Source organism: Colius striatus, chromosome 13 (assembly GCF_028858725.1).
Source record: "Colius striatus isolate bColStr4 chromosome 13, bColStr4.1.hap1, whole genome shotgun sequence".
Lineage (NCBI taxonomy): Eukaryota > Metazoa > Chordata > Aves > Coliiformes > Coliidae > Colius > Colius striatus.
Genome location: NC_084771.1, coordinates 14,997,767 through 15,020,618, shown reverse-complemented (window position 1 = coordinate 15,020,618; position 22,852 = coordinate 14,997,767). Strand labels below are relative to the sequence as shown.

Sequence of the window (22,852 nt, the reverse complement as noted above, 5' to 3'; positions counted from 1 at the left end):
TGCTGGACCGGAAGCGGCGGCGCGGGCCGGGCGGCGCGATGGCGGGGCTGTCGGTGCGGGACCCCGCCGTGGATCGCTCCCTGCGCTCCGTGTTCGGTGAGCGCGGCGGGACGGGACGAGACGGGATGGGATGGGACGGGCAGCACCCGCCGCGCCGGGCCGAGCCCCGCGGCCTCGGCGCTCACCGGCGGCCGCCGTTTCTGTTCCACAGTGGGGAATATCCCGTACGAGGCCACAGAGGAGCAGCTGAAGGACATCTTCTCGGAGGTTGGGCCTGTGGTCAGCTTCAGGTGAGAGCGGCTGCCGGCCTGCCCGGATCCGCGGCGGAAGCGGCCCCGCCGGGCAGTGCGGCTGGGCGCTGTGGCACTGCGCCGCGGGTGCGGGCACTGAGCGCTGTGCAGAGATCGCCTGCAGATGTGGCATCACAGCCTGGGCACACCTCTGGGTGCTGCTGTGGGCTGGAGGCAGAGCGTAGGTTCATTTCTGTGTGAAAAGACTTTTAAGATCATCAAGCCCAACCTCTCCCCTCACACTGCCAAGCCCACCACTAACCCATGGCCCTCAGCACCTCAGCTCCACGGCTTTGCAATAGCTGCAGGGATGGGGACTCCCCCACCTCCCTGGGCAGCCTGGGACAGGGGCTGACAACCCTCTTAGAGAAACTGTTCTTCTTCGTCTCCAATCTAAACCTCCCCTGGGGTGACTTGAGGCCATTTCCTCTTGTCTTATCGCTCATTACTTGGGAGAAGAGACTGATCCTAACCTCCCTACAACCTCCTTTCAGGTAGTTACAGAGAGTTACCATGTCTCCCCTCAGTCTCCTTTTCTCCAGACTGCACACCCCCAGTTCCCTCAGCTGCTCCTTATCAGACTTGTGCTCCAGCCCCTTCCCCAGCTTTGTTAATAAGGGGGTGGATAAGTCCTCAGATCCTGACAGGGCTCTGTGTGAAGGGAAGGGAGCATAGAGCACTCCCATCCCTGTGGCTCTGCAGGAGGATGTTTTCCCAGCATAGCACCAGGCTCCACAGTACTCTCAGTTGAAGGCATGGGAGCTCCAGGAGCAGCCAGCCCAGTCTTGTGCCCTCAGGAGCTACCTGTGTGGGGCCATGGGGAGCACAGTGCTGGTGGGCTTCCCCGACACTGGAGCTTTGGGAACACCCCTCGAGCTGGACCCAGGCCCCTCTTTGGCTCTGGTGCCTTTGCTGTGTGTGGTGCACTCCGATGGCCCTCCCGTCTCAGCAGTGCCTCTCTGCTCCCCGCCGGGCAGGCTGGTGTACGACAGGGAGACGGGAAAGCCCAAGGGCTATGGCTTCTGTGAGTACCAGGACCAAGAGACGGCGCTCAGCGCCATGCGGAACCTCAACGGGCGTGAGTTCAGCGGCAGGGCCCTCCGCGTTGACAATGCCGCCAGCGAGAAGAACAAGGAGGAGCTCAAGAGTGAGTCTTGGCTTGGTGGCGGAGGGCAGGGCTGTGTGGTGCTGGGGCTGGCCTCTGGCAGAGCTGCAGGGCAGCGCTGGCCTGTTCCCAGCCCTATAACTCAGGGGTGTGTGGGCTCAGCCCCAGCTGATCTCGCGTTTCCCTGTGGTGGGGTGGTGCTTCCCTCCTGCCTGGCCCCGTGGCAGTGGCCGCTGTGTGTTGCCGTACGAGGTCACAAACTCTGTTGCAGGCTTGGGCACGGGTGCACCCATCATAGAGTCACCCTACGGGGACCCCGTCAGCCCCGAGGACGCCCCCGAGTCCATCAGCCGGGCAGTGGCCAGCCTGCCCCCCGAGCAGATGTTTGAGCTGATGAAGCAGATGAAGGTGAGCAAAGGGAGGGCCGTGCTCTGGGAGCACAGCTGCTGCACCCCTGCCCTCGCAGCCCCTCTTGCACCTTGCCACAGCCCTGATCTCTGTGTCTTCTCAGTTGTGTGTCCAGAACAGCCCCCAGGAAGCCAGGAACATGCTTCTCCAGAACCCCCAGCTGGCCTATGCCCTGCTGCAGGCCCAGGTGGTCATGAGGATCGTCGACCCGGAGATTGCACTGGTCTGTCCCTCGCTGGGGTTGGGATGGTGTCAGCCGCGGCCCCTCACGGAGGCAGCTGGGAGAGAACTCCTTTCTCCTTCTTGTGCCCCTAGAAAATCCTGCATCGCCAGACCAGCGTTCCTCCCCTGATCCCAGGCAGCCAGCAGGCAGGGCCAGGGCCAGGGCCAGGCCCCAATGCCCAGCTGAACCCGCAGAGCACCCCCTCGTCCCAGCCACAGCCCATGGTAAGAGCCCGGCCTGTGTGACGCTGCATGGGGACGGACAGGCCCTGCTGTTCCCTGGGGCCCTGTGCCCAGCTGTGGGGCCCAGCTGAGCTCTGCTTTCTCCCTGGCAGGGTGGGATGCATGTGAATGGAGCTGGCCCGCTGCTGCAGCCACCCCTGCAGGGAGGGGTGCCGGCCCCAGGGCAGATGGCAGCCCCCGTGCAGGGCCCTGGCCCTGGGCCCATGGCTCCAGGAGGTGAGTGTGTGCGTCGTGGCTGAGCGGTGGGTGCCCCAGGCACGTGGGTCCTGCACACAGCCCCACTCTGCCTTCCCCTTACCCATGACAGCACATGTGGTTGTATACTGTGTGCCATGGTTGGGGTTGCTGCCTGCAGCATCCAGAAAGTTGGCTTCATATAGTTATTCTGGTTCACAAAGGCCTTTAAGATCAAGTCCAACCCCTCCCCTCACATGGCCAAGCCCACCACTAACCCACATCCCTCAGCACCTCAGCTCCACAGCTTTGCAGTATCTCCAGGGATGGGGACTCCCCTACCTCCCTGGGCAGCCTGGGACAGGGGCTGACAACCCTCTTAGAGAAACTGTTTTTCCTTCTATCTAAACCTCACCTGGTGCAACTTGAGGTTGTTTCCTCTTGTCTTATCGTTCATTACTGTGATAAAAGACTGACTCCCACCTCACTCCAACCTCCTGTCAGGCAGTTGTAGAGAGTGATCATGTCTCCCCTCACCCCTAGTTCCCTCAGCTGCTCCTGATCAATCTCATGCTCCAGACCCTTCCCCAGCTGTTACCCATCTCTGTGGCTTAGCTTTGTGGGGCACCAGCGCTGAGAAAAAGCCCCCTTTGGATGCTCCGCTGGGAGGTGTTTGGGGCTGAAGGGATCAGTTAGTGGTGTGGGGACGGTCAGGGAAGGATCTGATCTCTGCCTGTTGCCTCCCAGGTGGGCTGCAGCCGCAGGTGGGGATGCCGGGCGGAGGGCCTGTCCCCTTGGAGCGTGGCCAAGGTAAAGCAGCTGTTGCAGCCTCACAGGCCCTGGGGCCGCTCCCACAGCACTGGGCTGCACTGCGGTTGCTCACTGAGGCACAGCGCCGGGGGAGCAGGTCCTCTGACCCCAGGCACAGCCCACACACCAGTTCACTCTTAGCTTGTTCAGTGCCTAGTCGAGGGGCCGTGCCCTGGAAGCCCAGAGAGCTGCTGGTCCCTGCAGAGTCCCTCCCTGCGTTTCCCACTTCTCCCTGAGCCTGCGTCTGTCGCTGTGCTTGTGCGGGCGGGCAGAGCTTGCTCTTCTCTGCTCGCTGTCCTGCTCCTTCGCTGCCGGCGCTGGGCAGCAGCTTGTGCCGCGCTCCCAGCAGAGGGAGCCGGTCCCACGCTTCTGAGGCCGCCGAGGGCGAGGCTCGGCAGGGAGCGTCCGGGCGAGCCAGGGCTCGGCTGTCCCCCGCCGGCGCCGTCTGTCCGGCCCAGCCCCGCAGCCGGATGCCTCACGGCTCGCACACGTAGCGTGACTGCTCTGTGGGGCCACGCTCCGGGGTTAGCACAACCCAGGCCTTCCTGTTCTCCCAGTAGTGAGGCAAGCTGACAGCTGACACCTGGTGTGTCCACTTGTAGCATAGGGCTTGTTGAAGGAATGTGGCAAACCTGTTTTGTGATCTCAGGTACTCAGAGGCAGCTGACTCTCGTTTTCTCTGGGGTGAGTCCCGTCTTCCTGAGAGCAGCCCAGTAGTTTTTGGCACTCAGAAGGCTGTGGAGGCCAGACTGGCACTGGGGAGTGGCATGGGAGGCTGCGGGCAGGGCTGCCCAGCTGCACGCTGTGGGCACAGCATGGCCCTGCAGAATGCCACTGCTCTCAGCACCACCTCCTCCTGCCCTGCACACTCACACGTCAGGTGAGAGATGGGCTGGGCCACGCTGGGGACAGAGGTGACATCCCTAAAGAGAGTGATAAAGCCACACAGCACCTTCTCCACAGGTGTTGCGGGGTCCGTCAGGGAGCGGAGGCGATCCCTCAGGCAGTGCTGTCCCAGGGCTGAGTGCATGTGTGCATACACTATTTACGTGTCTGCTCTTCTCCCTCTTTTCCTGCTGCTTGCCCAGGGAACCTGCAGCTCTCGCCCGTGGGACCTGCCAGGCCTGCGTCTATCGAACGCGTCCAAGGTATCCCAGCACCCACCTCCTCCCGTGGAGCTCCCTGGGGAGAGAGCAGAGAGCAGCTCCCAGCCCTGAGCGCAGGAGACTGGCATACCCCTCTGTGTAGCCTGGCAGGGGTAGGAGGAGGAGGAAGAGGCAGGATTTCTTTTAGGGCTAGAGGAGAGAGCAGGCTGGGGCCGTGCCCAGTCACCAGTGGCAAGGGAGAGTCTGCTTGGATCTAGCCCCCTTTGCCTTGGATCCAGCCCCATTTGCCTTGGGTCCAGCTCCCTTTGAGACTTCACTACCAAGAGCCTTCCAGGTCTTGCTTTGCTCCTGGCCCCACATCAGCAGTGTGTCGATGGCCACGTCATATGGATTGCCGTGGCAGCACCCAGGTTGGGTTTGGCCATCTGGTGCCAACAGGAGCCTGAAGCAGAGCCAGAGAGGGAAAAAGTTTCAAATCAGCAGCCAGGGAAGGGGCTTGGTTGTGCTGGGGCCTCGAGTGAGGGGCTGCAGCCCCACGCCCCAGCCCCAGGAGCACTGGGAGACAGACAGTCTCAGCGCAGCAGTGGTCATGCAGATCCTCACGAGCTCTTGTGTGTCTCCCTGGCAGTGCCCATGCCAGACCCGAGGGCCCCTATGCAGCGTGGACCTCTACCCGCTAGTGGCCCGCCGCCCCGAGGCCTTTTGGGAGATGCCCCGAATGACCCTCGCGGAGGGACCCTGCTCACAGTCACTGGAGAAGTGGAGCCCAGGTGAGGGGAGAGGGAAGGAGAGGAGCCCTTGGCACTGTGCCCTGTCTCAGGGTGAGCTCCCCCTGAGGAAAGGGATGGCACCAGCCTTCCAGGACTCGCCGCTGCCCGGTCAGAGGCCCACGGGGGCCGGCGCTTCCCCGGGGACGAGGCATCCCCGGGGGGGTGGCAGCAGCCCCGTGGCGTGGGGGTCCACAGACCCATCCCTGTGCCAGCCTCGCCCTCCCCCCCGGTTGGGGGGCAGCCCCAGCGCTCTGCCCAGACCATGCCGAGCCAGCGTCTGATTCACACTCTCTCGCTTTCTCTCCTCCTCCTGCTTTGCTCTTCTCGTCCCTCTGCGTCAGAGGTTACCTTGGGCCACCCCACCAGGGAGCCCCTATGCACCATATGCCTGGGCATGACAGCCGGGGCCCCCCCCACGAGATGAGGGGGGGACCCATGGGAGAGCCCCGACCGCTGATGGGAGAGCCGCGGGGGCCCCTGATGGACGCTCGAGGTGAGAGAGGGGGCAGGAAGCAGCGGGTGCCTCAGGGCGTGCAGGCCGGCACGCAGCCTGGAGCCGCTGCCCCTTGCAGGAAGGGGCTTTAGGCACCGCAACTCCCGATTGCAGGGTGAGGAGGGACAGTCTGTGGGGCAGGGGCTGTAGCCCCAGAGGAAGGAGGCGGTGGGCTCGCTCCCCGTGCAGGCCCTGCTCCCCTCAGCCCCACCTTGTCTTTCCTCTGCAGTGGGAAGAGACCCCCGGGGACTGGAGCCGCGAGGGCTGGAGCCGCGGGTGCTGGAGGCACGAGCTCTGGAGGCACGGGGGCTGGAGGCCAGGGCCATGGAGGCCAGAGCTATGGAGGCTAGGGCACTGGAGGCTCGGGGCTTGGAGCCCCGCGGGCCTGGCCCCAACCCACGCGGCCCCATGCCCGGTGGCATCCAGGGACCCGGGCCACTGAACATGGGAGCCAGTGGCCCGCAGGGGCCCCGCCAGGTACACACAGCACCTCTGCTCGGGGCAGGAGGCTCGGAGGGGGGCTCTGGGGGCTTGGAGGTTGGGGCTGGTGTATGGTGAGGTGTGAGGGCCAGGCCACATCCAGGCATCTCCCCTGGCACTGCCCCACCTCTGGGGCAGGACGAGCCTTGGGCCTCTCCACCTTTTCCTGCTTCACAGTAGTGGGAGGGAGGAGAGAGCACGTGAAGCTTACAGTGGCCTGTGTCTCTGCATGCTCGGGCACTCTCAGGCTGGTTGTGAGAGCACTCATCTGCTTTACAGTCCTGCATCTGTGTGGCCGAGTCCTGAGCCTCCTTGGGCCTCACCCGCTCTCCTTCCCGCAGGTTCCTAACATGGCAGGGGCAGGCATGCAGGGAGGAGGCATTCCTGGAGCAGGGGTCCAAGGAGCTGGTCAGCCCGGAGGCTTTAGCCCTGGACAGAGCCAGGTCACTCCCCAGGATCACGAGAAGGTGAGAAGACAAAAGAGAAAGGGTGCAAGACAGCAGGCGTAGCACTTACCATGTACTTTTCTAGGGCGGGCACAGCCCCTTCCTGGCTCCATGGCCACTCTTCTGACCCCCCTTCTCCCCACAGGCAGCCCTGATCATGCAGGTCCTGCAGCTGACAGCAGACCAGATCGCCATGTTGCCGCCCGAGCAGCGGCAGAGCATCCTCATCCTGAAGGAGCAGATCCAGAAGTCCACGGGGGCTCCCTGACAGGTGACATCCATAACCCACCTTCAGCCTGGACAGGGCTCTGCCCTGCTCCTACTCCCTGTGCCAGGGCTCACCCTCCTCCCTTTCCTTCCCCAGACCAGCTGTGCTGGAGGTGCCGAGGTGACACTTGCTCCGTGACAGCTGCTTACTGTTTCTGTTTGGGCTGATGCTGTGGTTTGGGAGAGGTTTCTCTTCCCACCCCCAATGTTTGCCCCTTACCTCCATTCTTCCTTTTTGTTTTTTTTTTCTGTGTGTATATTTTTTGATGTTTGAAATAAATTGAGAGGGGGGTTTGAGTAAACCAGGGCTCTGGCTCCTGTGTTTGGCCTCTCGTGGAGGCTGCAGTGGGAATGTTGGGTTCTGGGAGCCAGTCTGGCCCAACTCCAGGTGAGTCTAAACTGCTCCCCTTCTTCCATTCTCCCCAGCACCAGGGCAAGAGCTTCCTTGCCTGCCATGCTGATGCTGCTCAGGACTGTTCACAGGGTACAAGGGCAGGGCAGGACGAGGTCAGCTTTTTGCTCTGCAGGAAGGGCTCTGGCTCCGATTGCCCTGTCACTCCCTGTGCTGGGGGTGGGTTCTCTGCTCTGTGCAGAGCTCGTGCCCTCTGTGTGAGCTGTGTTTGAGATGGAGTGGTGTGAAGAAGGGGCTGCACAGGCGGGTTTGCTCTGGACCAGCTTTGCTGTCGCAGCCCTACAAGGGGGCAAAGAGGGGGCTGCCCCCACCCCTGCACAGACTGAGCCACCACAGAGGCTTTTATTGCAAATGAAAGCACATTTTAGTTTACCCTTTTATGCAAAAGACTGTTTAAACCCAGAGTGGCACATCAGGCCCCCAGTGCCTGCGTGGCATGCCCCTCTCCTGTCCCTTTCCCATCCCCTGCTTGTGCCCAGCGCCCAGCCTGCTGGGCGCTCCTGCTGCTTCCCGGCAGCAGCAGTGCAGCCCCTGCCTCTCCTTTCTCACAGAGGGATCATGTGGAGCTGTAGCCTCGCTGCCCCCATGAGACACCTGCCTGGAGAAGGCAGCAAGCAGTCTCTGAACCTGGAGTTTCTCACTGAGAAGGAGCCCTGTGCTGTGCTGTGCCTGGTTCGGGTGCTGCAGTGCAGCAGGCACTGATCCCCAGCCCTGCTCGGGCATGGCAGGGAGGCGACACCGCAGGGCTCCCGGCCTGGCTGCTGCTCAGAAGTTCTCCTTGTTGAAGTAGAATTTGACCTTCCTGGGATCCAGGCTGGAGTGCTGGTGGCAAGACTTCTGCAGGCTCTTTGCCAAGGCATCCGGTCCGCAGAGGAACACACCGACCACGGACCTGCACACAGCACAGGGCTGTCGGCGCTGAGCTCGGCCAGAATGGGCTCAGGGGACTGTTGAGGTCTTTGCAAAGCACAGGGGATGAGCGTGTCCCTCTCACTGGGGCTGGGGAGGAGGGACTGCTTTCAGCTCTGGCCCCTTGAGCCCCCTGCCTGACTCTCACCTGGGGTGGGCTGCAGCCACTGCTGCAAACTCACTGTTCCACATGGGCCGCCCGAAGATGGTTTTGTGCCTGAGGCCCGTCAGCGTGTCTGTTGTGGTGTCAAAGTGCAGCGCCACGTTGTTGGCCTGGGCAGAGTGGAGACAGTGAGGGCTCTGGCTACCACTCCCCATTCCCTCAGTGTGGAGCATCCAGGAGTGATGCCGCCAAACCCTGCTCCCAGGTGTCTGTCCGTGAGCCCTGGATGTGCTTGCCCCACTGCACTGGTCCCCCTGTGCCCCCATGCAGCCATGCCTGCCCAACTCACAATGCTGCTGTCCCAGCCAGTGAGGAACAGGCGGTAGGTGAGGAAGTCAGCCTTGCCTGATTCGGCCATCTTCTGCTCCAGCGAGGCCAGCAGGTCATTGAACCAGGCGAAGGCCCCTGTGTCGCGGCAGAGCCAGTAGAAGTAGATCTGGAACGTAGGGGAGAAAGGTTGCAATGTTAAGGTCTAGGAAGGCCCAGCATGGAGAGCCCCAGGGCTGGTCCTGTGGGACAACCCATACCTTCTTGGTCTTGAGGGTCTGGTCATTCTGCTGGAACTTGTACCAGATGGACTTGAGGATGGAGGCAAAGGGGGTGACGCCGATGCCTGCTCCCACCAGCATGGCCACCTCATACTGGAACACATCTTCGCTGGCCGTGCCAAAGGGGCCATCCACCTCGATCCTGGCCGAGGGAGGGCCTGGGTAAAAGGCACAGCCTCCCCACATCCCCAGGAGGGCCTGCCCAGGTGTTCCCCATGATGCTTACCTGGGCATCTCCAGCTTCTGCTGCTGGAAGGTGTCGATGAGACGCTCCGTCCAGTCGCCGGCCAGCCGGACGTGGATGGAGAAGAAGTCCTCCTCGGGTGCCGAGGTGAGGGTGAAGGGGTGCCACTCCAGCAGGGAGATAGCGGGGCAGTTGACAAAGACGTATTGTCCCACCTCCATGCAGAAGCCCTTCTTCTGCATCTGCAGCTCCAGCACACGGGCAGGGTGCATGACCACCTGTGGACAGCGCTGGGCTCAGTGCCCAGCCTGGCTCCTCTCCCCAGGCAAAGGGCTGAGGCTGCTCCCTCAACCACCGTGGCACAGGGCTGTGGCACTGCTGGCTGTGAAGGAAGGAGCTGGCAGTAGGCACAGGGTCCTGCACCACCCACCTTAGTGACAACCACCTTCTGCCGTGCTCGCCAGACCCGGAGGATCCGCTCAAAGGTGTAGAGGAGGACAGGGGCCAGAACCCACTTCCAGGACTGCGGGGATGGAGGAGAGCAAGGCGTTGAGGAAGGCCAAGGTGGGAGCATCCCAAGGGCAGGGAAAGACTTTTCCCTTTGCAGCTGTCCAACCGCTGCCCTACCTCTGCAGGGATGCTCCCAAACTCGGGGTCCTTGCAGCACTCATGTCTGCAGTCCTCGTCCTTGTATGTGACATAGGAGACACAGCGCTGGGGGGGAACCTCCTCTATGCTCTCCTCTGTCTGCCCGCGCACCAGCCCCCTGCAGGGAGATGAAGCCTGAGCCCAGGGTCCAGCTCCTGTCCCACTACTGCTAGCCAGTCCTAGGAACTGGGAGCCCACAGCCCCACGGGAGCCTCTTCGGGGCTCTACTGCTCCCCCAGGGGCCTGTGGCTTCTGCCCCTGGCTGTCGGGGAGCGCTGAGGAGCCTTACGCGATGCCGTGGATGACGAGGCCAGCAAAGTAGATGAGGAAGAGGTGGTGGGTGTACCAGAAGACCTCAAAGTAGTTCCTGCGGATGAACTCAGTGGAGGAAGTAACCATAAGGATGAGCACCAGCGTGATGATGACCCCCGTCAGCCCCGGGATGGTGGTGAAGGCCACGTACTCGACGGTCTGCAGGGGCGGCAGGTGGGTCAGCGGGGCAGGGGGTGGCGGGGGGCCAGGGCCGGGGCCAGCGCTCACCGTCTGGTTGGAGTGGATGGGGTTGAGCCACATGCTGCCGTTCAGGTGCATCTTGGAGAGGACGGCGTGGAGGCTGCGCTCAGTGGCTTGCTGACTGCTGTTGTAACGCTCCAGGTTGAAGAGGTGGGCGATGGTGTGCACAGCTGTGCAGGGGAGGGACAGTCACCCACCTGCCCTCTGCCCGGCCCCCAGCGCAGCCCAGCCCAGGTGCAGGGCACTACCTGGGAGCAGGGGCAGTACCTGTGAACAGGGCCAGTGCGTAGGCCACCAGCTTGTGGAAGGTGAGGTTGTGGTCCAACTGCTTCCGCAGCGTCCGCCTGCAGCACTGTGTAAGAGGCAGTGGGGTCGGGATGCGGATGGGGATGGGGATGGGGATGGGGATGGGGACGGGGATGGGCCCGCTGGCTGTACTGCTGCAGGGCACTCACCGAGCAGGTCCCGCGGAGGAAGGAGAGCAGGTTGCGGCAGACAGGCAGCAGGATCAGCATGCTGTTGAAGTTGAGGCACTTGGCTGATGCTCGTGCCCATGCCAAGGCAGACTGGGAAGAGCAGAGGGTGTGAACACTGCTGACCCGTTGACACGAATGAGGTACATCTGCCTGCAGCCCTGCTGCTCCCCATGGCCCTGCCCAGCGTGGTGCTGTGCTAGGACTTGGATGGGATGAGGCCAAGCAATGTTGAGTGAGGATGCTGGACTGGGGGCTGAGAGGGGATGATGCTGGACTGGGACAAGACAGGGATCAGCAAGGAGCAGTGACAGGCTGGGGACTTGGATGGAGCAACAGCAGGCTGGAAGAGGGCAGGACAAGGGAGGGATGTGGGGTACAGCAGCCTCCACCCTGCTGCAGGAGATGCACGGAGGGTGCCACAGGAGAGCTGGTTTCCATTTGCTTTGGTCATTGGGAGCACCTTACCCCGAGGATGGCCCTGGTGTAGAAGTAGCGGTCATTCCGGTCAAAGAACAGAAAGTAGTATGTGAAGAGGAAGATGTTAATGCCCAGCCAGGCTGCCTGCAGGAGAAGCCATGGCCTCATGAGACCTCAGCCCAGGACCCCCTCACCCCACAGCACTCAGGTGTAGGGCAGACAGGGGGATGTCAGGAACACAAAACCCCCTCTTGTTTCCTTTTGAGCTGTGGAAGTGGCGTGGGTCTGGGACACGGGGCCAAAGATGGGGAGAGGGCTGGGGACCTGGCAAAGTAACTGTCTTGTCACCCATGGCCCTGTGCATCACCCACACACCAGGAAGGAGGAAAGGCTGGTGTATGGCGGGAGGGCAGGGGCTGGAGGGTGATCAGGGCTGAGCAGGGAAGACTTGGGGAGGAGGAAATTTCTCAGGGAGCCATGTCCCCCAGCCCTGCCACACCTCACACTGCTGCTTCCAGAGTCACAGAATCATTTCGGTTGGAAAAGACCATTAACATCACCCAGTCCAACTACACTCCCCAACACACTGCCAAGCCCACCATTAACCTATGGCCCTCAGCACCTCAGCTCCATGGCTTTGCAATATTTTCAGGGCTGGGGACTCCCCCATCTCCCTGGGCAGCCTGGGACAGGGGCTGACAACCCTCTCAGGGAAATAGTTCTTCCTAAAGAAGAACTAAAAAGTTTTCCACAGCCATTGAGCTTTTGCAGAGCTCCCAAAGCCACTCTGCCTTGCATTTGGGTTTGGTGTTTTTTTTTTTAACCCATCTTCCTGCAACCCCCCCTTTTCCCTATGCATCTGCAGCTGCTCCCGCAGCACCGAGCAGCCGGCACTGTGCTGGCAATGTCACACATGGCACTGGCAGATCATCCCAATGGTGCAGGAGGCTCCACACCCCAGTGTGGGCTCTCACGGGAGCCTCCTGCTCTCACGTAGGGAGAAGAGGCACGTGGGAGGCTCCTGGATGGGCAACTCAGTGGCATCGCTCAGTTTTGCAGCATGACCCGCCTTTCCTTTGAGCCTCAAGTTCTCTGAGCCCCATCCCTGCGCTGTGCTGACTGAGCAGACCAGGGGCTTGTCTCTCCCTGTAGCCCAGCTCAAGGACAGCCTGTGAGCACCCACGAGCCCCCAACCCGTCCCCACATAGTCCCCCACACAGCCTCAGCCCTTCCTGCCAGACGGGCCCCCTCAGCCCCACGGACTTACGAGGACGGCGGCTGAGAACCAGTGGTTGACGAGCCAGTTGCCCATGGTGTGACGGGCCGGGGCCGCTGCCCGCGCCCGTTTTATGTCGGCTGCCGGCGGCGGGGCCGGCCTGGCCGCGGGAACGGCACGGCAGGGACTTTCCCCAGTGAAGCCTTTGAGGAAATGCTGGGTGGATTCCAGGAAGGCAGGGCTGACCCTACTTGCTGTCCCTGGAACAAGGTGCCTGCCGGGGCTGGGCACAGCCCCCCGTGGCTGGGTGTTGCAGGGCACCCACCTGCTCCTCATGGGTTTCTGCAGTATCTGGGGACAAAAGTGGGTGGTTTTTAAAGGCAGGAATTTCTTGGTGGGAGGAGGTTGCAGAAGGTCCCTCCTGTGCCTGGCTCAGCAGATGTGCAGCTCTCACTGCCCCTGCTTTACAAGGAACCCACCAAAGCAGGGGAAGCATCCTCAGGTAAGACACTGTGCCAGGATCCAGCCTGGGCATTCACTCCGAGGTGAGTGGATGAATTAAGACTGAGCACCTGTGGTGATGCACTCTGGTGAGCACCCTCATCCTGGCACCCAGCAGTGAGCTGACCTCACAAATGAGTGCTTGCAGAGAGAGGGGGTCACACTCTTGGTTTGGGGCCGGGATGCTTGGGTCCCACCAGCATCCCTGCTGCAGTGCCAGCCACCCTTCTTCTCCTGCCTGCCGTGGCTGCAGGGTGCCCCAGTGCCAGGGCCTGGAGGAACAGGTTGGGCAGGATTGCTCCTCAATAGCGTGCCAGGTTGCTCCTGGCCCACAGCCACGGCGGCGCTGGCAGAAGCGCAGGATGAGGCCTCCCTGTCCCACCACACTCCCACATCCATCGGCTCTCTTTTGGGACTATCCTCACCCCTTCCCGCCAGCATAACCCTGGCATTGGTGCTCATGGACACAAGGGCTCGGTGGGCAGCGGGTGTGTGCACACAGCCCCGGTGGCTTCGTCCCCACCCTCCATGTGAGTCACAGCCACTGCCAGCACCTGGACGCGCAGCCACAGCAAAAGGTTCTTTACTGTATAAAAGTCTCACTGGCACTCATGGCCCTGAGGTCACCGGAGGTGGGTGAGGAGGGGTTTTGGGGCACCCCAGGGGCTGGGCACCACCAGCTTGCAGTGGCAGCTGCTTTGGGCACCCCATGAGTCCTTCATGTCCGTGGGCACTGTCCCTGACAGGTGGGCACTGTCCTGGGCAGGTGTGCAGGTTCCTGTCCCCCTGCCCCCATGGGGACATGCTGGGAGCCGCTGGCACTGCAGGGCCAGCTGGTGCCTGTCTCTGGCACAGCCCATGCCATAAGCACCCTCTGGCTGCCAGCACAGCTCCATGCTGCCCAGCCCTGTGTCTGTAGCTGGCTGGAGAAGCCGGGTGCTGCCCGTGCCTCAGACTATGCTGTGCCTCACGCCAGGCTCGTGGGGTGCCTCGAGGTGCAGCAGTGGCACTGGTGGGTGCCGGCGGCAGCAGACACAGTGCAGGAAGTCGGCGACGTTGTGCCGGAAGAGCTGGCGGCAGGGATGCAGGTACTGGAAGAAGAGGAGCATGAAATAGATGCCCAGGCAGTAGCCAAGGAGCAGCTGCACAACCAGCAGCGGGGTGCAGATGTTCTCGTAGACGTCTGTCTTGAAGAAGTACCAGAGGATGATGAGGGCCGTGTTCTCTGCCAGCCGGGCTGTGTAGTAGATGGCCAAGCGGCCCCAGTTCTGCGACTTGTCGATGAGGTCCCGGTCGGCCAGCTTGAGCTGCACGGCTGACCAGCAGAACATGTTGATGCTGGCATAGAGCAGGGTGAAGGCGCAGAGCACCACCACAGTGCCCACACGGCTGAAGTTCTTCTCGATGTTGTCAGGCAGGCGGGTGCCACTCCGCCAGAACTGTACCCAGGGCAAGAAGAAGACCACCAGCAGGTTGGCCAAGGCGATAGGGATGATCCAGTGTTTGAAGACAGTGCTGAAGAGCACTAGGACGGCCACGCGGGTGGAGATCTCCAGGCTGCGCCACAGCACGATGCACAGGAAGGCCAGGGGCCGCAGCTGCACCTTGTAGTCATCGTACTTCACCTGGATGGCCAGGACATTGCAGACAAGAGCTCCATAGGTGACCGACACCAGGCAGATGCCCATGAGGACAGCTGCAGAGGGAGTAGGAAGAAGAGTCAGGCAGTGCTAGGGACCAGGCTGTGTGCTTGGCCTCTCTGCTGCTCTGAATCACAGAACCATAGAATCACTTCAGTTTCAAAAGACTTTTAAGATCATGGAGTCCAACCTCTCCCCACACACTGCCAAGCCCATCACTACCCATGGCCCTCAGCACCTCAGCTCCTCAGCTTTGCAATATCTTCAGGGATGAGGACTCCCCCACCTCCCTGGGCAGCCTGGGACAGGGGCTGACAGCCTTCTCAGGGAAAAAAGTTCTTCCTCATCTCCAATCTGAACCTCCCCTAGCACAACTTGAGGTCATTTCCTCCTGTCCTATCACTTATTACTTGGGAGAAGTGACTGACTTGTTGAGTCATGAAACGTCGGGTGCCAATCCTGGGTGCAAAGTATGGGGTGCCAACCCTGGGGCTTGTAGCAGTGTGAGAGCTTCTGGTACAGCTTGTAGCTAGTGGTGACAGACCTCATGATGAGGTGGCCATGAGGGGAGTGGCAGTTAGCAGTAGGCTCTGCTTCCAGATGTTCTCTCTAATAAGCCAGAGGCCTCTGCCAAACTAGAGCTGTTCTGTGCTTGGGGAGTACTGAGGCTCATCCTCCTGCTTCCACAGCACTGACTCCACAAAACACCCTCATGGGAGGTTCCAGCCATGGAGGGGGTTTCTGTGGGGCACCTCTTGTGTTCTTGTGTGTCTGCCATTGGCACAGAGGCCAAGATCTGGGCTCCAATGTGGCCAGGAGAGGGGGCCAGCGAGGGCAGCTCCTTCCCTGGGTGTGACAATTGGAACTGTGGGAGAGCAGCCCTGCATGCCCAGCTCAGCGTGCCCCAGATCTGGCACAGCCAGCCCCAAGCTCAGAAACACCCCGGGAGCAGGCCAGGGAGCCCAGAGCATGGGCTGGGAGCTCCAGCTGTTGGGAAAGGCTCAGGAATAGATCCAACCAATGGATTGCAGGGAAGTCAGGGCCTGTAACCAGCCAGAAAAACCCTGCAACTAATGCTGACTGGAGCTGCCTGGAGCAGGGGCATGACATCTTGATGGGCCAGGGCACCAGGTGGAGGGCATGGCTCTGTAGAGCAGACATGTGAGCACCAGGGCTGGGAGCTGAACCTGGTGCCTCGGTCACGGCCAGCTCTTCCCAGCCTCACTCCAAGCTGGAATGCAGAGTGCTGGGCATGGGAAAAGCAAACCAGGGGAGAGATGAGTGCCCATCCTGTGGGTTGCACCCCACGTTTAGGGAAGTCCAAAGGCAGCTGTGCCCTTAGAGCTTAGTTTGCGTGGCACACGTGGCTACGGAGCTGCTGCTGCACCCTGGCAGATCCCTGGTGCCAGGAACCCTTACCTCGGGCAGCAGGGACGTACTTCTCCAGGACGCTGATGTAGAGCTGGAGGGTGAGCTGCGGGGTGGAGCCCAGGAAGGCCTGGATGACGGCCACACGCTTGAAGGCGTTGCGATGCGTGGCCAAGCGACGCACCGAGTGACCCACCTCCTGCTCCATCTCCACCTCGTAGCCTTTGCGCAGCCGCCGCTTGCGGGTGATGGTGACGTAGGGCTCCTCCTCCCGCCCCAAGCAGCAGTACACCACCAAGGCCTCCATGCACCTGTTGGGGACATGGCAGCTGCCAGCCTCCCTGCTCACGTCAGCCTCGCTCCCGACACCTCCAGCACCCCCCTCGCCCTGTGCCCGACAGACGCTGCTCCCGCTGAGTGCAGCACAACTGATTTGGGCAATGCTTCAGTAGCGCTGGGGGCAGCTCCTGGCCCTGAGATGCCAGGATGAAGGCAGGATCCGGGGACGCCAGGATGAGCACAGGGTCACACCAGGACTACGAGGATGCCCAGTGGCTGCTCCTCTCCTCTGGCACTCAGAGTGAAGCATGTGGGGCAGGGGGACAACAAAGGCCCTAGCAAGGGGTGCAACAACTGTTGCAAGAGGTGCAGCATCCAGGGTATGAAGACTGTAGCTCTGATGGGAGCTTGAGCTGCAGGAAGGGGTTAATCGCCCTTGGGATCTGTTCTCCTCACTGTCACAAAATGAATCTCTTCCTCTAAGCTGAGGCAAGACAAACTTTCTGATATTGTCTTTGATCTCTCGTCTGGAGCAGAAGGCTTCTGCGCTTCCTTCTTGGTGGGGACGGCAGGAAGGGGAGTGCAGAGTGAAGCCGGGTGTGACATGAGCAGATAAGATACTGCTTCCGTAGCCCCTTCCCGGCCAGGGACCCTCCTGTGCGGGCAGGGGAGGTGGGTTTCTCTCACACTGCTCCCCACTGCAAGGCCAGCAGGCTGCGGAACCCCCAGCCCCTCACACACAGACATGAGGTGGGCACATACAGGCCAGAGGATGTCGGCAGAGAATGGCCCATCCCACAGCCTCCGGGGACGAGCTGGCTCTGGGGCCAACAGCACATAAATATCTGTGAGCGCTCACTACAACAAAGTTGCTCTGTTTCAGACCCAAATGGAATGAGGTTTTTGGATAAGTTCTCTTGCCAGATCAGGCCAGTGCTCATGGCTCACTGTAAACTAACAGGAAAAGGGATCCATCCAAAAGGCCCAAAGCTTCAAGGGCAATCCCAGCTGGCTCCAGCCGCCCAGCCAGGCCTTCTCGGCAGTATGAGCTCCATCTCCAGCCTGAGGAGCTGACTGAAGCAACCCTTCCTGAGCAGCTCTGGTTGGCTCTTGCCAGCAGCCAAGCACCATGTAACAGTCTGTTTCATGGTCGGTGTGATGAGAGCTGTGACAGCACCACGGGCCCACATGGGCTGATGTGACCCACAGCCCTTCCAGCACTGAGGCTGCTTCTGAGGGTGAAGTGTGGTGCTGAGGACACCCCTGGCACCGCACTTGCTTCCGGGGAGGGAGGAAGCGCGGTGCAGGCTGCTCTGGGGCTGTGCAGCTCCGTAGGGCCAGCATGCCCCAGAGCACAGCTGCTGGTGTGGCCCCGGGGAAGGAGCCCCGTGGCAATAGCAGCTCTGCCTGCTGCAGCCCCTCTGTGTTCTCACTCAGCAGCGCAGGGAGGCACAGCAGCATTCCCAAGGAGTGAGAGATCAGCACCTCTGCAGCTTGTGCAACATCCACCCCCTCACCCTTCTCTCCCCTGCATGGCCCACTGGCCCCCAGCTCTCATGCCAGCCCCACTCCTGCACCCAGCTCCTCTCCTCCAAGTCATAGAATCACAGAGTTATAGAAAAAAAAATCATGTCCCAGAACCTCCATCTGTCCCAGGCCGGTACAATCGGGGCAAGACTCCTGTTCCTGTTCACTCTAAAGCACCTCATCTGAGATTTGCATCTGTGCTCCCAGCTTAAGCTGGGCGATGGCAAACCTCAAAGGCTGGCTACAGTGCCAAGAATGTTTTCAGCAGCCGAGGAGATGCAACAGGCTGGGAGAGCAGAGTCCTGCCAGGTCCCAGCAGGCAGGAGGGCAGGCAGCACCCCTGGCAGCATCGCGGCACCGATGGGGAGGGGGCTGCCTGAGCAGAAGACCCTCGTGGGCCGGGCCCTGGGAGCAGCTGCATCCCTGGGGAGGAGGGAGCCAGGACGCCGGCAGGAATGGCTCTGAGCACCCCTGGCATGAACGGATTTCTGGTGACAGCCAGTGTCCGGGGCACCCTGTCCTGCCCGGCTCCCAGTCCCTCGTCTCACCTGGGGCCGCAGTACCTGCTGGGGGTCCCCGTATCCCCTCCCTCGTGTCCCCGCTTGCCTTGCCGCGCTCACCTGATGATGGGCCCGAGCTGGAGCAAGTGCATGAGCAGGACGAGGGGACGGTCGCGGCTGAGGTCGCGGTGCACGAAGATGAGGGTGAGCTGCACCAGGACGGAGGGGCAGAGGACGAAGAAGATGGTGAGCGCCAGCCAGAAGCGGTCGTCGGAGTGGCCGTAGGAGAAGCAGAGGACGGCGGCCGCCGCCCCCTCCCCACAGAAAAGGGCCGTCGAGAAGACGATGCCGAGCGGCAGCTTCGCCCGCGACGGGGCGGCGGTGGCGGCGGGCGGGCAGCCCTCGCTCGGGCCGTCCATCCCGGCCCCGGCCCGGTCCGGCCCGGCCCGCTCAGCCCCGCCGCGACGCCATCCCGGGCTGCAGCGGAGAGAAGAGCCGCGCTGTGGGGCGGAGCGGGGCGAGGGGCGGAGCGGAGAGCGGCTTCCCCGCTGCACCGGCCCCGACGGGCAGCGCTGCCCGGCCCGGCCGAGCCGTACCGAGCCGGACAGGGCCTCACCGGGCCGTGCCCTGCCCCGGCGGGGCGGGGACGGGACGCACCGGCAGCGCTGCTGTCCCGCCCCGACGGGGTGCGGGATACCCGACTCTGCGCTCCCTGGTCCCCTGCCCAGGTATCCCCACCGAAACCGGCCCCACTCGCCCTAGGACACCCTCCCACCAAACCTCTTCTCCTCCCCTTCTGCTGTGCCCAGGTCCCCACCAGGCCTGGAGCCCCCTGGAGCTGTGGCAAGGGGCACCCTGCTGGGTCTGGTGGATGGATGGCCTCAAGATTGGGTAGCATGTTAGGGGAATATGTGGCTGCTGCATCCTGGATGCTCCTGCTTCCAGATAAGAGGCAGTAAAGATCACCTTAGCTTACAGCTGAGAAACATGATGCTTTTCTCATAGCCCTTAAGGTGATGGGATATGTGGAATCACAGAATAGTTTTTGTTGGAAAGAGCTTTAAGATCGTCAAGTCCAACCCCTCTCCTCACACTGCCAAGCCCACCACTAACCCACGGCCCTCAGCACCTCAGCTCCATGGCTTTGCAATAGCTCCAGGGATAGGGACTCCCCCACCTCCCTGGGCAGCCTGGGACAGGGGCTGACAACCCACTCAGGAAAAAAGCTCTTCCTGAGCTCCAGTCTAAACCTCACCTCACACAACTTGAAGCCATTTCCTCTTGTCCTATCATTCATTACTGGGGAATAGAGACTGACTCCCACCTCACTACAGCCTCCTTTCAGGGAGTTGCAGAGTGATCATGTCTCCTCTCAGCCTTCTATGAATTCATTAACAGAGCCACACTTTCCATCACTGACTCCGCTGCTCAGCCCAACATCCCCTGCTGTCTGTCCCAGCTGTGGGCCAGGCCCAGGGAGGCCAAGCTGAGCTCCATACCAGCACGGCAGTCCCTGCTCTGTCCCTGCTCTGCCTGGCAGGTGCAGTGGCTCCCAGCACCAGCCCCACTTGCCCTTTCTCTCCCAGGTGGTGGTGTGAGTGGTGATGTACATGCTGCCTGTCAGATTACTCCGCCCAGCCTGAGCACACGCTGCCTGGCTGGGAGAGATGGGACAACACAAAGAGTCTTTGAGGTTGGCCAGTTTTCCCTGGTTTAGGCAGACTTGGAAAGCTTAGGTGTCAAAACCTTCCAAACCCCATGCATGAGAGTTTCCCCTGTTTTACCAGGCTGAAAGTTTTATCAGGGCTATCGGGCTTATCAGTGGCAGAGCTGGGAATAAAACCTCCTGACCCCTTAGAGGCCACGTCTACCCTGACAGCAGCTCCCACACAGAAGCAATCCTGGTCTCTGCAGCTGCTCAGCACCTTTCCTTCCAGCGCTGAACAGCTGCTTTGGGAAACCACAGACACCATGAGCTCACAGGGACTGGCCTGACCAGTGGGGACGGGAGTCCTACATGTGACCACTCAGCTCTGGTATGATAGTTACATATTTTCAAGCTGTTTTTGGAAGCCAGCCTCTCCCAAAAAAAGCCCTAGGAGGACAGAGGGCGAAGGAAATGTGATCCAAGGGAAGGAGCCTGCCCTTCAGCCGGGTGGCTGCCGCAGACATGGGCTGGGAGCTGTGCATGGGCAATGGCTGTGCCGGCCCCAGCATGCAGCCTGGGCCTGCACTCAGCCCGCAATGGCGCACGGCACAGAGCTGCCAACTGCACCCACACCTCTGGATTAGCAGCAACGTGCAATTTATACCATTTATGCAACTTCCATTTATCCAAATTAAAAGCATCCCCCAGGAGGCTGGCAGGCCACCAAGCCCTCGGCTGAGCAATGCCTGGGCTCCGACTCATGGCATTTGTAATTTCAGCTTCCCTTGCTTCGTGATGAAATACTTAGGAGTAATTGTTTAAGCAGTCAAGAATTCCAGTGCTGACGTCCCGGAGCCCCGAGAGCCATCAGGGAAATGGAGGGATGAAGCCTCACTGCTCTTCCCCCACCCCAGTTATTACCCCATTTAGTGACCCAAGCACGCAGAGGCAGCAGGCTGTTTTCTGGTCCTTGAGTCACCCCCGAAGCATAACACTACCTGTCTGCAGCTCAGCGCTGTAAACAGTCGACCATTAAAGCTATCTGTGCCACAGATAAGATCGGCGAGCGATCCTGCCGCCGCCACTCCCTGCAAACCCGGCCAGGCACCCTGTGACGCTGCCGGCACAGAGCCAGGAGGGACTGCCCGGGCTCTGGGCATGTCCCACCCCGCTGTTCCCATGCCAATGGCCAGATCCTCGGCCAGCAGAGCTGGCAGCTGCTGGCCAGCCCTTGCTTTGAGCCCTCCTGGGAGCAGAGCAGCACCTGGGCTGCAGAGCTGTGGTCCAGGCGGGTGGAGTGACCTCCAACACCATGCGAAGGTGCCGTGGAAATGCCCCTTGGAGTAAAAACCAAGGTGCCAAACATAAGGAGGCTGTGCTGGCACCCGTAGGACCACTGAAGAAAGGAAGGAGATTTAGCTGGGTTGCAGGTTCCTTCTGTTACAGCAGCACCTAGAAGCTCATGTGTTTTGCAGAGAGAAAGGCAGAGGGTGGCGTGGTGCCACCCAAGTCTCTGCCTTGTTGCAGGCAGCAGTGTTCAGGAGTCTCCCCTCACCTGAGGATGCTCAAGGCACCGACCTGAGTCACATGTGGATGCCAGTCCTCCTGTTCCCACAAATGCCTGCCCTGTGCTGCAGAGCATCCCAGCTTCATTGTTTTCTTAATCCCAGCCTTCATTATTGTTTTAATACCAGTGTCCACAGCAGGCCCTTGGTGCCCAGTGCCATGGCAGTGGTGGCTGTTGCTGTCTGGCACACAGGATCAAAAGTATCATGTGGATTTTCCAGCCCCCCACACAGCTGCAGATGTGGAGGGCATTTGTGTGTGAGAGACTGGGCTGCCTGTAGGGTGGGAGCAGGCTCCCTCACTAGCTCTCACTCTGAAAATAGCCATGTCTGCTTCACACATGCCTGCTTAGCAGCCCAGCTCCTGTAAAAGGAGAAGAGAAAGGCTGTTTGGAAAGGGCAGGGAGCTCCTTGCCAAAGCCCTTAAAGATCCCATGCGGGGAGAGCTGCCTGCACGCTCACACAAGCTCTCCTTTCCTCTACCCTGGGCTCACCACTGCACTAGGACCTGGAGCAGACATTGATAGCAGAGTGCTCGCTGAGACATGCCAAGTGCACGCTGCCAACTTCCCAAATATAGCCCTGCACACAGAGGTGAAGGCAGCTGCACCGCCTCCCTCCCCCCCGCCCCGCCTTCTGATCTGAAACCTCCCCACTTTGTGCTGAGGATTAGGTATTCAGCTGGAGCTGCCCGGAGCGGTGGTGGGGATGTGTTGATCCCCAAAAGCCCCCGTGCACTGGCTGAAGTGGAAAGCACAGTGTGTCCTCGGCTCGGCACACAGGGAGCAGCCAGGGCAGGGAGCTGGGGAGGCTAGGAGCAAGGGGGCAGGGCTCAGGGAAGGCAGGGAGCAGGAGGGGCAGGGAGCAGGGAAGGCAGGGAGCTGTGCTGCCCCAGCCAGCAGCTCCCGGCAATCTCTCAGCCAGGAGCTTTTTACTTTGTTTGGAAATAGCTTTGCAAGTGACTCGTTTTCGCAGCCTCAACTGTTTGGATTTCACATTGCATTCTCAGTAACTCAGTTGTATTTTTTCCTACCCCAGCAGTGTGTGGAATAGTTTCTGGTTGGGGGAATACTTTTTTTTCTACTTGCTTCATCGTGTGACTGCTTTTGCTGCTGTTTCCTCATCCCTCATCCTGCTGGGAAAAAATATTGTGTCTGCCCTGAGAACCTCATCCCTCTCCATCTCGCTGCAGGCTGGAGGCTGAGGGGTGCTCCTTCAACACGGGCTGTGTCACTGCTGCCTCACTGCTTAAATTCTTTAGCAAGAAAGATGATCAGGGGACTGTAAATCTTTCTTATGAGGAAAGGCTGCAAGCCCTGGGGCCGTTAAGTTTATCTAAGGGAAGACTGAGGGAGGACCACATCAGCACTTATCTGTACCTAAAGGGTGAGTGCCAGGATGTGGGGACACTTTTTTTTCTAAAGTGTCCAGTGATAGGACAAGGGGTAATGGACATGAACTGGAACACAAAAAGTTCCATTTAAACAGAAGGAAAAGCTTATTTGCTGTTGAGGTGAGGGAGCC

General features: G+C 60.8%; 3 protein-coding genes across 9 annotated transcripts; 1 reads left to right on the top strand and 2 right to left on the bottom strand.

Moving 5' to 3' along the window:
- Window positions 1–13: 13 nt before the first annotated feature.
- CSTF2 (cleavage stimulation factor subunit 2) lies at window positions 14–7,116 on the top strand. Of its 6 annotated transcripts, XM_062006829.1 has the most exons (15): window positions 14–96; window positions 212–290; window positions 1,268–1,437; window positions 1,667–1,803; window positions 1,907–2,026; window positions 2,119–2,250; window positions 2,361–2,484; window positions 3,190–3,252; window positions 4,341–4,400; window positions 4,987–5,128; window positions 5,470–5,621; window positions 5,851–6,098; window positions 6,443–6,568; window positions 6,693–6,818; window positions 6,912–7,116. In XM_062006829.1, exons 1-14 carry the CDS (start codon window positions 39–41, stop codon window positions 6,813–6,815), a joined length of 1,734 nt encoding a protein of 577 aa, XP_061862813.1. In that variant the 5' UTR covers window positions 14–38; the 3' UTR covers window positions 6,816–6,818; window positions 6,912–7,116. The 6 variants fall into 6 exon arrangements, with proteins under 6 accessions (XP_061862813.1, XP_061862815.1, XP_061862814.1 ...); XM_062006831.1 differs by lacking the exon at window positions 3,190–3,252; XM_062006830.1 differs by lacking the exon at window positions 4,341–4,400.
- A 433-nt stretch (window positions 7,117–7,549) lies between these two features.
- Window positions 7,550–13,283, bottom strand: NOX1 (NADPH oxidase 1). 2 transcript variants are annotated; one of them, XM_062006469.1, is made up of 13 exons: window positions 12,352–13,283; window positions 11,133–11,228; window positions 10,647–10,757; window positions 10,459–10,543; window positions 10,219–10,361; window positions 9,968–10,149; window positions 9,658–9,796; window positions 9,461–9,553; window positions 9,073–9,308; window positions 8,826–8,988; window positions 8,588–8,734; window positions 8,284–8,408; window positions 7,550–8,118 (listed from the first exon to the last, which is right to left on the bottom strand). In XM_062006469.1, exons 1-13 carry the CDS (start codon window positions 12,634–12,636, stop codon window positions 7,992–7,994), a joined length of 1,932 nt encoding a protein of 643 aa, XP_061862453.1. In that variant the 5' UTR covers window positions 12,637–13,283; the 3' UTR covers window positions 7,550–7,991. The 2 variants fall into 2 exon arrangements, with proteins under 2 accessions (XP_061862453.1, XP_061862452.1); XM_062006468.1 differs by having other exon boundaries at window positions 9,968–10,361.
- Window positions 13,284–13,368: 85 nt separating this feature from the next.
- On the bottom strand, window positions 13,369–18,738 carry XKRX (XK related X-linked). Its single transcript, XM_062006470.1, has 3 exons — window positions 18,236–18,738; window positions 15,861–16,120; window positions 13,369–14,497 (listed from the first exon to the last, which is right to left on the bottom strand). The coding sequence occupies exons 1-3, from the start codon at window positions 18,532–18,534 to the stop codon at window positions 13,752–13,754; spliced, it is 1,305 nt and encodes a 434-aa protein (XP_061862454.1). The 5' UTR covers window positions 18,535–18,738; the 3' UTR covers window positions 13,369–13,751.
- Window positions 18,739–22,852: the final 4,114 nt, after the last annotated feature.